This window comes from Sinocyclocheilus anshuiensis, unplaced genomic scaffold, assembly GCF_001515605.1.
Source record: "Sinocyclocheilus anshuiensis isolate Anshui unplaced genomic scaffold, SAMN03320099.WGS_v1.1 scaffold1644, whole genome shotgun sequence".
In the NCBI taxonomy this organism is placed as follows: domain Eukaryota; kingdom Metazoa; phylum Chordata; class Actinopteri; order Cypriniformes; family Cyprinidae; genus Sinocyclocheilus; species Sinocyclocheilus anshuiensis.
In genome coordinates, this window is record NW_015557451.1 from 948,647 (window position 1) to 963,430 (window position 14,784).

Below are 14,784 nucleotides of genomic sequence, written 5' to 3' on the forward strand. Positions count from 1 at the left end.
TGGAACAGATTTGGAGAAATGAAGCATTACATCACTTGCTCACCAATGGATCCTCTGCAGTGAATGGGTGCCGTCAGAATGAGAGTCCAAACAGACAGAGGATCCAGTGGTGAGCAAGTGATGCAATGCTAAATTTCTCCAAATCTGTTCTGATGAAGAAACAAACTCATCTACATCTTGGATAGCCTGAGGCTGAGTACATTTTCTGCGAATTTTTATTTTTGGGTGAATGATTCCTTCTCTATCTCTATTAAAACCATCTGTGGCACTCTGCCGATTAACACTAAATCATTTTCACTCATCCCACTTAAATTAAAAAAATTAAGCACAATGGAAATACTAGGTGCCTTACATTTTGCCTGATGGGTTGCACACCTTTCTTCAATGGGCCAACTGATAAAACCTGGTAAACCTGGTTACTTTTTACATGATATCCAAACAAGGATGGACATAACTACTGTCTACGAAGTGTTGTTTACATGGAGGAAACTCCACCCACAGGAAAGGATGATTTAGGCAACTTTACAACTCAAAAACACATATCTTATTAAATAAACATTGTAAATGCTTTCATAAAAATATCCTTTGTAACCCTCTGGTACACTTGCCCCATAGACATCCATTGTACATGCATGTTGTTTCTATAAACTGAGGGATGAGTCACGCAGATTTTCTGTGGAAACCGACAGCATCTCATAGATTGTGCTGATAGAACTTAAATTATTTACTTTGAAATATTCTGCTATTTGAAAGTGCATGCTTGAACAAAAAAAAAAAAGTCTCTCACCTCTCCAGACTTGGAGACCGTGTGAGTAAGTTTGTAGAGGAGGCCGCTTTCTTAGAAAGCCGCTGTTTGGTCTTGTCTTGAGAGTCTCTGCTTTTCTCACTGTTCCTCCTCACCCTGATCTCAAGAAGAGACATTAGTTACTCTCTGCATGCGGCATGAAATCAGATTCACAGAGCGCATGCAAGTAGTCATCAATGCAGATATGAGCATGCTAACATGCAGTAACAGAACTGACAGAATGTGCTTAGCATGTTTCCATTTAAGAGTCCCATCAAGTTTGGATATGTGCAGCATGCAAATGCACCCACATGATCAAACCCACTACCCACAATCACCCACAATCATGCAGACAAAACAATGCAAATAAATCAGATATCAGTGATTAAATGCAATTTTTAAGTCACAATGGATTTGATCTTATGTGTGTAGGAGTATGAGTCTGTGCTCACTGAGGGATTGTTTCCTTTAGCACGCCCTATTTCCTGTTCTTCTGAATACCCTTAGAGGCATCCAATAAAAGCTACATGAAACAGGAAATATCTGTGGTCATGTGATCAATGATGATACTTGCGGTGACAGATAGAGAAGTGAAACTCAGCTGATAAAGGGGGCTGTCCACTCTTAAATAATGCTGAATTCTGTCACACTTTATATGGCACATTTTACAAGGTAGTCGAAATGAGCATTAGACCAACACACTACCTAGACTGTTCACTCAATATCTGACTCAAAATAGACATTATTTTAGAAAGTCTTGTAAATTGATAATGCACAAATGTTTAATAAAATAAGTGTTCATTTAATTTTTGTCTAATTTCCTTTTTGTCTAATGCAGTTTACAGTTCAAAAGACTTTTAAAAATGTTTTTCAAAGTCTATAATGTTCTACAAGGCTGCATTTATTTGATCAAAAATACCGTAAAAACTGTGATATTGTGAATAATTATTACAATTTAATTCTACTGTTTTCTATTAGAAAATATTTTGAAATGTAATTTATTCCTGTGTTGACAAAGCAGAATTTTCAACAGTTTGCTGCTTAATATTTTTGTGGAAAGGTGAAACATTTTTTTTCTCCAAAATTTGTTGATGAGTAGAAAGTTCAAAAGCATAAACAGCATTTATGTGAAATAGAAATCTTTTGTAAAATTATAAACGTGTTTACGGTAACTTTTGCGAAATAATTTATTTACTTATTTATATATATATATTTTTTTCAGAAGTAGTGTAAATAAAAGTGAATTTGTAAAATAAAAGCAAATGTGTGTGTGTGTGTGTGTGTACATATATATATATATATATATATATAGAGAGAGAGAGATAGATAGATACAAATATAAATTATGTATTAATATACATTTAATAAACATATCACAAATATAATATAACATAATTTTTTTTTATATCAATCCTGTTAAAAAAACAATAAAAGTCAAATTAAAGAAAAAAATTATTGGCAGAAAACAGTCTGAACAAGGTAAACTATGTGTTTCCTAACTTAATTTTGAATGTAACATATGGTCAATGTCCACATAATCAGTGCATGGGACTTGTTATGCATTTAACATTCAAATTGTGCCAGTGTGGTCCATGGTACGCTGATAGTTTCAGAGTTTGTCTGCATGGAATGTTATTAAAACTGCACACTTGTTTTCATTCAATGTTAATCCAGCAGAAGAGTGACAAGTTACAGACCACCATCTGAAATGGTCTTGTATGTTAAGATGCTTGGGGGGGCACTATAGGTCATTTTTAACTTTCCGTCAACACAATCTCGTTCAGTGTCTCACACTGTTCATACTTTACCATGAATTAGTAATTAATTATGGCTAGCCGGGTTCTGGAATTTCATACTGTACATTTGTAAACCACATATTTACATACATTCTTTGGTCACATTTTGATTACTTCCCTCATACGCTGAAACTAAACAAAGCATGAATGTTTAACTATGCAAACATTGTTTAGTTTTGCCTGGTGCTCTGTTGCAAAACAATCTACCGCACCACATAACTTTGTAAACCCAATACCTCTTTTGCTTGATGTCCATGTAAGGATACCAGGAAGGGATGAGACATAATTATCTGTAAAGCACTGTTTACATGGAACAAGACGACTTATAACATTACATTTGTGGGAACCAAGAAGACATTTACATGAAAGACCACCCAAAGCATGCATGCAGATAAATCAGTCAATGAATCAAGAGATTTGCTTTGTTGATAAGATTAAGTGAGATTATATGATGGGTTAGTATGATTTCAATGCCTCAATCATGAGCTTTTGTGTTTCTGCAAAACCATGTTACAGACAAGATTCCAAGGAGCTGTTTTGACATATCTACTCAGGCATTCCTGTCACAATGACAGCTTTTTGGCTTTAGCAGCGATCTCATATGTTCTGTATTCACCTGAAGGAGAGTCGACGGGTCTAGATGACAGTTATTATTGCGGAATGCTGTACTGTTCTTGCAACTGTGGTAACGGACATGCATACTTGGCTAAATCAACACTGCAACTGAACAAACACTTGGTGTCAGCTGTCCTCACATTTTCCTACTAAAAACTCAAAGCTACAATCTCCAGAACTCTGTCATCTGCATTTCCAAAGAAGTCAAAGCATTAACTATATCCAAAAATAAATGTAAAGCTGTTCTCTTTAAAAGAATTGAATGAATGCCAGAAGCACATCAATACAGTCATGGCCTGAAGCACTCTTAGGGATACAAACATCTGTCTCTGGTATTACTAAAGGACTGATACATTACTGTGACAGCTCAATGGTGCAAGAAATGATTCCCAGGAAATCCATGAACATGCATAATGATAAAATGTATACCTTAAATGCAATGCAAGTTGCTTTGGATAAAAACAATTAAACGTCAATTAAAAAGTTATGCATTTTAAAAATAGCTCTTGAAATGTTACTAAAGTTTAAATGAACTTTAGTATCTATTTTGAAGCTATTTAAATTTGTTCATCCACTGGCAATGTAACAAGTTTCATACTAAAACTGATGTACAAACATCTACAACCTCAAGTAAAATCAGGGCTGACCTAAATTACACACTCCCACTGATTCCTTGACTATCCACTCATGCTTCTTTGTAAATATAGCTCAATCTGGGAGCCAAAACTGTCCCAACAAGCTGTAACTTTGGTTTGTGCAGCAACGTAAGCATTAATGTTAGGATTAACACCAAAACCAGAAGCAGTGAATTCAAGCAGCCAGCCAATGCTTGATTCCACTTTTGGGGGTCAACGCACAGCATTTTCTCTCCCTCCCGAATGGAGGAGAGTGGGCCTCCGTGTGGGCTGGATGCCGGCTCTTTTGGGGGTGCGGGCGAGGAGGACGTTGGCGTTTGAGGGCATGAACCCTGGCTGTCCTCGCTGCTTTTGCTCTGTTGTTGCTGAAGGGTTCTGATTGTGGTGGGCTGGATGGATTCTTCTACTATAGAGCTCCAGGTTTGGTCCTTCCCCATCTCTTCTTCAAAGGCATCTTCCTCCTCTCCACGGAGTTTGATCGGGGTTTCATCGGTGAACTGGATGCTTTCAGGTAATGCATCCTCCAGGGAGAGACTCTGGATGGCCCGTGTCAGGGCCAGCGGGACAGTCTCATGATTGGGGATCCACGGTTCAGTCTGAGTGCACCTGTCGCTAGAGCTCGGTTTGTGGCTGGAAATGGTTTTAGCCCCGCCCTCCCCGTTTTCAGCTGGGTTTGAGATATGGCTAGATACACAAACAGAACAGAGTGTTTGAGATGAAGGATGTCTCAACATGCTGTCAGTTAAAGTGAATGCAACAACCTAAAAATGAAAATTCTGCCATCATTTACTCATCCTCATGTAATTCCAAACATCTATGACTTTCTTTCCATGGAACACAAACACAGATATTGCATAATATCCAAAATGCTTTTTTGAGGCTATAAAGCTTAAAAAAAAAAAAAAAAAGCATCATGAAAGTAGTCCATGCAACTTGGACACTACATGTCAAGTTTTCTGAAGCCATATGATAGCACTGAATGAGAAATAGAAGAAATTTGCTAAAAAAAAAACTTGCTGACCCAGTTGTCCAACACAATATTTGAAGACCTCTCCATTTACTGTATTCTAAGATATTTTCAGCATTTCTGCTGTAATTATGACAAAGCTGCTTGGTTTCAAACTTTATTAATAGAAAGTATTGATATATTAAATGAACCATGATTCTAGAAGTTTCAAGAACTGTATGTTCTTTAATAAAAACAACAGTCATTCTATGGCCCCTCTTGGCCCTGGACCGCTGGTTGAGAACCACTGGTTTATGGTGCTATTTGTTTTTGATGTTTAGAGCTCAATGGCCTTAGTATCTCAAAATGGCACTTTTAGGTGTTCTTTTGAATATATTTCTTTGTGTTCAGCAGAAGAGTCATACAGTTTGTAATGACATGAGAATGAGTAAATGATGACAGAATTGATCATTTATGAATGAATTATTCCTTTCATTGCTTTTTGTCACTATCCAGTGCTACTGGAACCAGTTCAGTGTTCATTATTCAATGCGGGGTTTAAACCAACAACCTTTCACCACAAAGCGACACCATAACAGTACAATAACGCAGACCTGCAGTAAACTTAAAAGAAGAACTGTAATTTACATTTTCCACCATACAAATGAGATAATCTCATTAAAGTAACATTAATATTATAATGAACACAAATAACACAGTTTTCACTGTTCTCCCCTTTTCCCTGGATGCTGTTCAGAATGTCCCAAATATGCAGTTTGCCAAGGAATGTTGCTCTGCTTCTTTGTATTAAACGTGTGGGCGGCCAAACTGATTTTCACAAAGCTTTTCTTCTCAGTATCACCAAGCATATCTGAAACTTCAAGACGTAACTGAATTTAATTTGCGGATGACAGATATTTTGACAAATAACTGTGTGACTTTGTGTTTTCTGTAAAATCAGGCTTGTACTATAACTCCACATTTAATGTACTGAGACAGGAAGTTGCTGTGGTGCCTTTTAAGCTAATTATTAAAGTAAATAACACTATCCAGAATCCTCTGTATACCTGTTGGATGTGTGGTGAAATCCATCAAGTGAGCTTGTAGACAGTCTGCAAGGTTTAGAGAATCCATCCACATAACAGGACTGATTTAACACTCGGGCTGCAGCAGGGTTCACTGTACACACACATTTACATGAGTGAAGTCTCTTCACGGCAATAACTTTAATTCAGGAAAAACAATGCAATAAAATCTGTTGCAATACATTTAAAATACCAATAAACCTGTTGCAATGCCTTTATAGTAGCACACTGAAATCATTAACCCAAAAATACAAATCTGCTGAAATCTGGCCATCCAAGATCTAGATTTGTTAAAATTTAAATCAGAACAGATTTAGAGAAATTTAGCATTACTTCACAAGACATTAATTGATGGACTAGAGTCGTGTGGATTATTGTGATGTTTTTATCAGCTGTTCGGACTCTCATTCTGATGGCACCCATTCACTGAAGAGGATCCACTGGTGAGCAAGTGATGTAATGCTACTTTTCTCCAAATCTGTTCTGATGAAGAAACAAACTCATCTACATCTTGGATGGCCTGAAAGTGAAAATAATTTCAGCAAATTTTCATTTTTGGGTGAACTATTCCTTTAACAAACCTCTTACCAGCAATGAGCTGCTGTTTAAGCAGGGGTATCTGTTGGTCATGGAGGTGGAGTTTACGCAAGGCATCGGCCAATGAGGACTTCAGTAGCGTTATTTCATCTTCTTGTGCTTGGAGGCGCACCTCCATTAAAGACAGCCTGTCAGGAAACTCTGTGCTGCTTTCTGCAGACACATCATCTAGAAAACAACAATGAAAAAATCAAAATCACATAAAAAAAGATGACAAAACATGTCAAACTAAAAAAGGGGAAACAAAGATGCACTTTTTAAAATTAAAATCAGCATAAAAATAAAGGCAGAACAACATATACTTCTCTTTTGTATAATTATAAATACTTCACAGTTTAAACAATATATCATTATTTATTTTCATTATAGCAATGAGATGCAAAAAAAACAAAAATGAATGGTTCTAAAAGAAGTATTCATTTTCTCTATGCAAAATGTCACGCTGATAATAAGTGTATGAGGTTTTGGTTATATGTGAGCTTTTTATAACCTAAAAATGAGCTTCTAAATCACTAAAACAAACAAACAAACAAACAAAAAAACGGATAGCCTACAGCTTCTTGATGTCTTAAATCTGGGAATGTAATAGAAACTGCATGAGTGTAATTAAGAGTCTTTAGTGCAACTGCTACAGAATGAAATGTTCTGCCCTCTAGGCTTCAGCGAATTCTAGGCTTCTGCTCAATAGATGGGATGTGTTTGTTATATTTAAACAGGGATATAGGTCTATTCTCCTAGTTACAATAGGCCACACAAAAACAAACACACATGGAAACATTTATATGCAACATTAAAACTACACATGAGGCATCATAAAAGCAGAAACATTAAAAACATTGTAAAATAATTGTGTAAAATACAATACAAAATACAAAAATATGTTTGTATTTTATATATACAGTATATCAGCATTGGCCAATAAAAAAAACTAGTTGTTTAAAAATACAACTAAAAACATAAATAAACAGCAAACTTTTCAATCACACATGTCAAGAGAAGCCTCTCATACTGGTGATATATACTGCTGACAAACCGCATCAAAGTGGTGCAGTTAACACTCTAGTATTCCTGATATCCTCTCCCACAAACACACCCTCACCCCAACATACCCATTTCATTCTGCTTTGATCACCTGGAATTATTGACTAATGTATTTCTGCCGCAAGATTTTTTTCAAGCCTGAAGCATTTCCTCTTCAATAATAACTCTTTATTGAACGAATTACACAGAAGTGAGCTACAGTAGCAGTGAACCACAATTGGGCCTCGGACTACTGTCTAGACAATGTCAATGATTTATTCAAAGCTGTCATGATGTCCTTTAAAGGATTAGTTCACTTCCAGAATACAAATTTCCTGATAATTTACCCACCCCCATGTCATCCAAGATGTTCAGGTCTTTCTTTCAGTCGCAGAGAAATTAAGATTTTCGAGGAAAACATTCCAGGATTTTTCTCCATATAATGGACTCCAATGGTGGCCAATAGGCTGAAGGTCAAATTGCAGTTTCAGTGCAGCTTCAAAGGGCTCTACACGATCACAAATGCACGAGACGTAAAAAGTATACTCTTTTTTTTTTTTTGAAAATGACTGATGGTTTGGCTAGATAAGACCCTTATTCCTCGGCTTTGATCGTGTAGAGCCCATTGAAGCTGCATTGAAACTTCAATTTGGACCTTCAACCCGTTGGCCACCATTGAAGTCCATTATGGAGAAAAATCCTGGAATGTTTTCCTCAAAAACATTAATTTCTTTGCGACTGAAGACAGAAAGACATTAACATCTTGGATGACATGAGGGTGAATAAATTATCAGGAAATTTTTATTCTGGAAGTGAACAAATCAAATCCTTTAAAAGAATGTTGCATCTTCAATGCAATTTAAACCCTACTGACAGCATCTACAGCATTTTGTAGAGTACCACAGATAACAAGTTCAGGTTTCCCATCATTCTGTATTTAAACAAGCAGAAATTATATTTACAGTAAAACAAACATTTCAGGAGGTTTAAAAGAAGCTTATAGATGCTTATACAATATTATTCCACATAAAAAAAAGACTATTGAGTAAAATTGTCTAAATTTGTCTAAATAAACAAACTGAATTATCAAATCCTGTGATTGAATTTCTCAGTACTTTATAGATAGTTACATTCTGTTATATTTGCATGCACCATGCAAACTAGTAACTAGTAAGTGATTTTATCACACTAGTCTTATATGAACATAAAACTTAAATCTATTATTTTAAAGTTTATTCTGGTGCAATACCTTTGCCTATGGACTTTGACTGTAGGTGCACTGTACTGTTGTTATGATTTTTGTTTACATTTTTACAAACTGAGGGAGAAATCTAAGGCTACGTTTACACTAATGCGTTTTCGTTTCAAAGCGGCATTTTAAAATGAAAACGATCCTTGTCTACACTGGCATTTTCACTGCGTTTCAGAAACGATCTTAGTCCACACAACTGAAAACGCATGTCACATGACCATTCATGCAGGTACAACAATGAGCATGATGTTATTGTTTACACGGTCGTCAAAGATACGCAGAGCGAATGTGGGCAGCCATGCCATTGTTTTTAAAAGTCTCCGCTTTGGTCTTCTAAAATGGGGTCTTCTAAAGTCGAGGTCGAAAATGCCGGAGTAGTGTAAACGACATAGCAAAAGTTATGCATTTTAAAATGAAAACGCACTTGTATACACGTAGCCTAAATTATTTTCTGAGAGATTCCAAATAAAAAAAAAAACACTCCTTTGATAATTAAACTAAATTATAGTCTGACACGATATAAACCAGATTTCAGTCAGATATTAATTTAGCTTTTACAAAGCAAGGTGACGCATGACCCATTTTATTTAGGCATGCTGCTGCTGCAAATGATTGGCTCAAGTTCTTTGAAATACAACAGGATGTGCCCATAACCAAAGGTCCAGACTTCCTGAACCACAAATGCATTCTGTGCTCATTCAGATAGGAACAAAAATGAAGCCTAAACTATAACATTCTCTTTCTCTCTCACACACAGAGCCTAATTAACAGGGCTATTCAATGCCTCTGGATGAGAACCTTGACTCCTCTGCTTTCTTCCCACAATGGGTTTATTGAAGATGTGGGACGCTCTCTTCCAGCTAACATATTTTTCGGTTTCACAAGACCAACCAGAGGCCAAAACCACAAATACACCAAACAGATTTAAACAGGGCCAAAGTGCTATGAGTGCACAGCGCCCACAAATATGGACTAAAAGTGAATCTACTGAAACAACCTGAGATGAATGATGCACTATGAATGCTACAAATCATTTAATAGCCCTGTTTTTATTAAATAACTTTCAGTTATGACTGCAGATGGTGATGAGTTACATCTGTGGACAAAATAACACTATTTGCCTGAAAGGAACAGTTTACCCCAAAATTACAGTTCTGTCATTTAGGGCTGCACGATAAATCGAAATGGAATCGAGATCGCGATTCGACAGAAGGTGCGATTGTCATGCGTATCTTTCAATGAAACACGGTTCTGTGATCAGCAGTAAATCTCCATCCAAAGGCCAGAGGGCGCTCTCGCACTGAAACTCCAAATACGCCTCGCAGAAGAAACCCAGAAAATGCCTATCGCTGCAGCTGAATAAACAGAAGATTCAACTGCTTTCATTGATTCAACGTGACTAATAAACACATGACTACGGTAATATACGGTTTATCTGAGTTCTTATTATTATAATTTTCATTAAAATAAAGTATATTTATAATGCAATGCCCTTATCACTGCTTAAATACTATGAAATATGTTGCGTGCCTTATTCTGTGTAAGAAGCCACATCATCTCACAGAAGGATTTATTTCAAACACTCGACTGACGTTATGAAGTGAGTTTGGAGTAAAAATATGTTATTAAATGTGGTATTTTCACATGCTTTCAGATGGAGCAGCATTTACTTCACAGAGCCGTAGTTCACTGAGAAGCTATGCAAACAGCTGTCATTATCGCGAACGATTTCTTAGATTTCATAATCGCGCAATAAAATCGTCTGCGATTTTTTTGCGTAACTTGTCAGTGAACTACGGCTATGTGTAGTAAATTCTGCTCCATCTGAAAGCACGTGACGATGATTTCCTGCTGATTACAGAACCGGCTTTTTTAACAAAATGCGCATGACAATCGCATTCGATTAATCGTGCAGCCCTACTGTCATTATTTACTCACTCTCACATTGTTTCAAACCTATATGTCTTTCTGTATAACCAGCTTTCATTTTCATTTTAAATAGCACTTTTCTAGAAGATTTTACATTACAAACGGGTTAAACAATGGAAGTTATACAAAACTACAAATGCTTGCCAACTACAGGGCTGCATGGATGATTTAGTCTGACATTTCAACAAATTTCACACAGATCAACACAGACAAATGAACAAGGATGTGGCAACAGATCTATAGTATATTTACATCCAGATCAACCTCTGGCTGAACTCCAAGTGGCCCAACAGTCTCTGAAGGCAGGCAGATACATGCACAAGAAAGAATCAAAAGATCTTAAAGATATGATCAAACCACGTTCACGTTAAAATTGCAGGGATAATTGTAATGCAGATCCGCCAAGATGTCATAACATTCCACGCTGATACCAAAATCAGTTTTTAAACACAGAGTATTTCCTTTAATAACAACCAGAAATTATAGAAAGTTTTATAAGTGAGCTACAGAACTATTATTTTTGATTTGATTTATGTGACACATTTTTACAAAAAAAAAACAAAAACAAATACAAGAATGACAAAAAATAAATAAACGACCCACACAATTTTCAAAAACTGTCAAGGATAAAACAACACAAAGACAGAGGCTTAACTAGTACTTGATCATCATGAAATGTATTTTACATTCATATTCTGTTGATCTCACACACATAAAACCATGCAGCACAACATACAGTGAAATGTGTTATGATTCTCCAAAGAATAAAATGAACATGAATCAGAAATAAAATATTGCATGCATATTATTAATATTGTAAATATTATGTAGAAAATAGAACCCAGAGGAGAAAATACAACAAAAAAAGGATAGGGTTTCCAACCTAAAGGAAATCCAACAACTAGTACAATCAATCTACACAAAACGGAGCTTAAACCCCAAACTGTAGCTGTAAACTGGTGAAACAGTCTAATTTCAGACAGATGTAAAATGCTACTTACTGTTGTGTGTAATTTACAGTATCTGTCTTACAGCATCGGTCTCTACAGTATTACAATAGTTACAATAGTACAATAGTTCACTACAGTATTTTGTTCCCTCAAAAAATAAAAAGTAAAGAATGTTGTTGGTAACAAGTGTTAACAGTGTTTTCTGCAAAGTTCAATATGCTACAGTGCTAAAACTCTACTTGCAGTTCCCGTTACTGTAATATGGGCTAGTGGTAGACCGATATTGGTTTTTGATATTGGCCTATGCTGATGTCGATATCTTAGAGAGCAGGGTGGCCGATGGCCGATATAAAGCAGATATACAGTGGGTACGGAAAGTATTCAGACCCCCTTAAATTTTTCACTCTTTGTTATATTGCAGCCATTTGCTAAAATCATTTAAGTTAATTTTTTTTCCTCATTAATGTACACACAGCACCCCATATTGACAGAAAAACACAGAATTGTTGACATTTTTGCAGATTTATTAAAAAAGAAAAACTGAAATATCACATGGTCCTAAGTATTCAGACCCTTTGCTGTAACAATGAAGAGGGAGAATGTGAGCACTGTGTGCTCTGGCGCTGTCATTCTCAGCACCGTCAAAATAAAAGTCCCGCCTTGAACACATCGGCCAAGCAGAAAAACTTATCGGCCGATGCAGATATTTGAAAAATGCCAAATATAGGCCGATATATCGGCCTTGGCGATATATCGGTCGACCACTAGTCATGAGTTCCGCTACTTCTATGACTGGATATGTCAATTTATGTGCGAGGGCGCCCTCTGGCTTCCAGTATGAATGAAACAGACATCATGTGTTTATAATGCTAATGGCCAATCCATAATGTTTTGGGGAATTTGTATTAATTTTTTTAGTAAGTATCGGTTCAGGCACCGTTTAGGCACCGGAACCATTTTAAAAGTATTGATTTGGCACCGGTATCGAAAAAAAAAAAACGATACCCAACCCTATTGCTAAGGTATTTTGGGTGGTTACTAGTTTGTTACTTACTGGCCCAAGTCAGAAGAGCCCATCCCAAGTGTCTAATGCTGAATTTACAGTGCATGTGGTATTTAGGTGTCTTTACACAAACTTAAATGCTGCTCAGAGGTGGCATAAATGCATTTACACAGCAGTTATAACTCTATACACTGATACTAGGGGTTGAGGTGGGTCAAAGCAGACATAATTTAATCTGGCTTTTATGCAGCATTACATCTTCATGCAGAATTTTGAACAGACACAGAGCAGCCTTAACTTGGCTGTGTAAAGTTGCCTATATTATATTCTGGTTCTAAGATATGGCTTTAGTCACTATATCAATGTCAGTCTAAGGGATTTTTTTACCCATTTTTTATCCACCATGAGAAAAATCAAGTTTGAAAACTCAGAAAAGTAACAGCTCACAACAAGCTGTCCAATCATATATGTCCATAGCATAAACTGTGCAAGTTCAGCCCAAGTTTAATAACTGGGGTTTGGTTAAATCACTAACCCTAAGTATGAGCAATGACAGTCATGCATGCCTTAGCATGCAACACTAATAAATCCAGTTCGCAAACCTAAAAAGCTCAGATGTGACATAAATCACTGCATTTCAACAGCAAAAAACAGTGTTTCAATTTGGTGTCCGTTTATGTAAAATGCTGCATGACTATCCAACAGTAGTCCTCCAAGTACTAAATGCCTTGCTGCTATAATGGTCAAGAAGCACTCATAAAAGAAATGATAAGGCATTGTTTTTTTGATTGCACCTATTAAAATCAAGCCAGCATGTACACAGCAATGCCGAAAATGCCGGTGGGCTGGGAATGCTGGCACTGACAAGGCCACGATTATGTGGCACAGTCTGTCTGCCATTTGAGAAAAGAGTAGGCGAGAACAGCAGAGATAGTAACAGACCGTAAAAAATACTTTAATTGGCCTTCATGAATTTAGAGTATTGTCGTTTTAGAAACCAGAAGCATGAGGACAATGATAACTTAATTGTCCTCATGCTTCTGGCTTCTAAAACTGCAGCAGTCTAAATCTAAAAGTGACCAGGGTTTTAAAATGTTGGCCAAAGATCAGTCAGTTCATATAGGTCTGTCGGTTGTGCTCTTGAGCCACATCCATCAGGCAGTGATGTGAGCAGGCCAAATGCACTCCTGTGAACATTAGGTATCAATTAGTGGTTTGTGTTCATGTGGGTTTTTTTTATTTTTCTCTTTCGTTTTCTCTCTACATATGAAAGTTTGCAAATGAGCCTTGTAGGTGAGGAAGAATTTTTCTTTCACTCACATTTGCCATTTTTTAAACTAAACATATAAAAAATAAAACTATTGAAATAAAGCTGAAATAAAATTAATTAATGAAATAAAAATGTTTAATTAGAAAATCTGAAACGTTGCCTTGTCAATTAACTGAAATAAATAAGTTTAAATTGAATTACTAAACTAATTAAAACTGAAATAAAAATAAATTAAAGCTAAACAGAAATCATATTTAATAATAATAAAAAACAAAAACAAAAAAAATGATAAATGACATAAAATTTAGTTAATAAAAATATTTTTTCACTAGTAGAATTTTCCCCTGTCAGTTTCTGTTAAGATAATAATCCTGACACTTGCACAATTAATATTCCCTTAATATTAATTTAATAAATGTGAGAGACATTAGTCTCTACATTCTGTATCTCAGCTGAAAATCTTCAGATAGGTGGAGTCTGAGACCAATGAAATGAGTCCAGTGAGACTTGCAGGACCAGAGAAGCATACAGTCTGTAAAACTTTATGAACAAAGTGGACTTATTTCGCCGGAAACATTGAGAACATTGAGTACATTTAGAGTCACGTTGATATGAGAGAGAAAGTGACAGAGGAAAATAACTGCAGAGATGCAGGCACAACATCAGATTTGTAAATTCAAGAAAGAGAAACCAATCTGGATTTGGCCTGCATGGTTTCTTTGAACGTCAAAGCCAACCCATTTCCCAAATTACATTCCCTTATTCCCCGTCCGTTTCCCTAAATTTTCTGCTCTCACATTCTCGTTAATGCAAACCATATGCAAAAATGTGTTTATCAAGCTATCAAGTCATTCTAAACAACGAAAAAATCTTGTTTGCACAAAAGAAACATCTTATAAACA

At 36.1% G+C, this 14,784-nt stretch overlaps 1 protein-coding gene across 1 annotated transcript in view; it reads right to left on the minus strand.

Annotated features, from left to right (window-relative positions):
- LOC107679271 (echinoderm microtubule-associated protein-like 3) overlaps window positions 1–14,784 on the minus strand; it is a 34,629-nt gene that overhangs the window by 14,257 nt on the left and 5,588 nt on the right. The window contains exons 2-5 of the mRNA XM_016474789.1: window positions 6,450–6,626; window positions 5,844–5,955; window positions 4,053–4,514; window positions 788–901 (exon numbers count right to left, since the gene is read on the minus strand). Of these exons, the coding sequence (XP_016330275.1) occupies window positions 788–901; window positions 4,053–4,514; window positions 5,844–5,955; window positions 6,450–6,626 (865 nt within the window). The remainder of the gene's footprint in view (window positions 1–787; window positions 902–4,052; window positions 4,515–5,843; window positions 5,956–6,449; window positions 6,627–14,784) is intronic.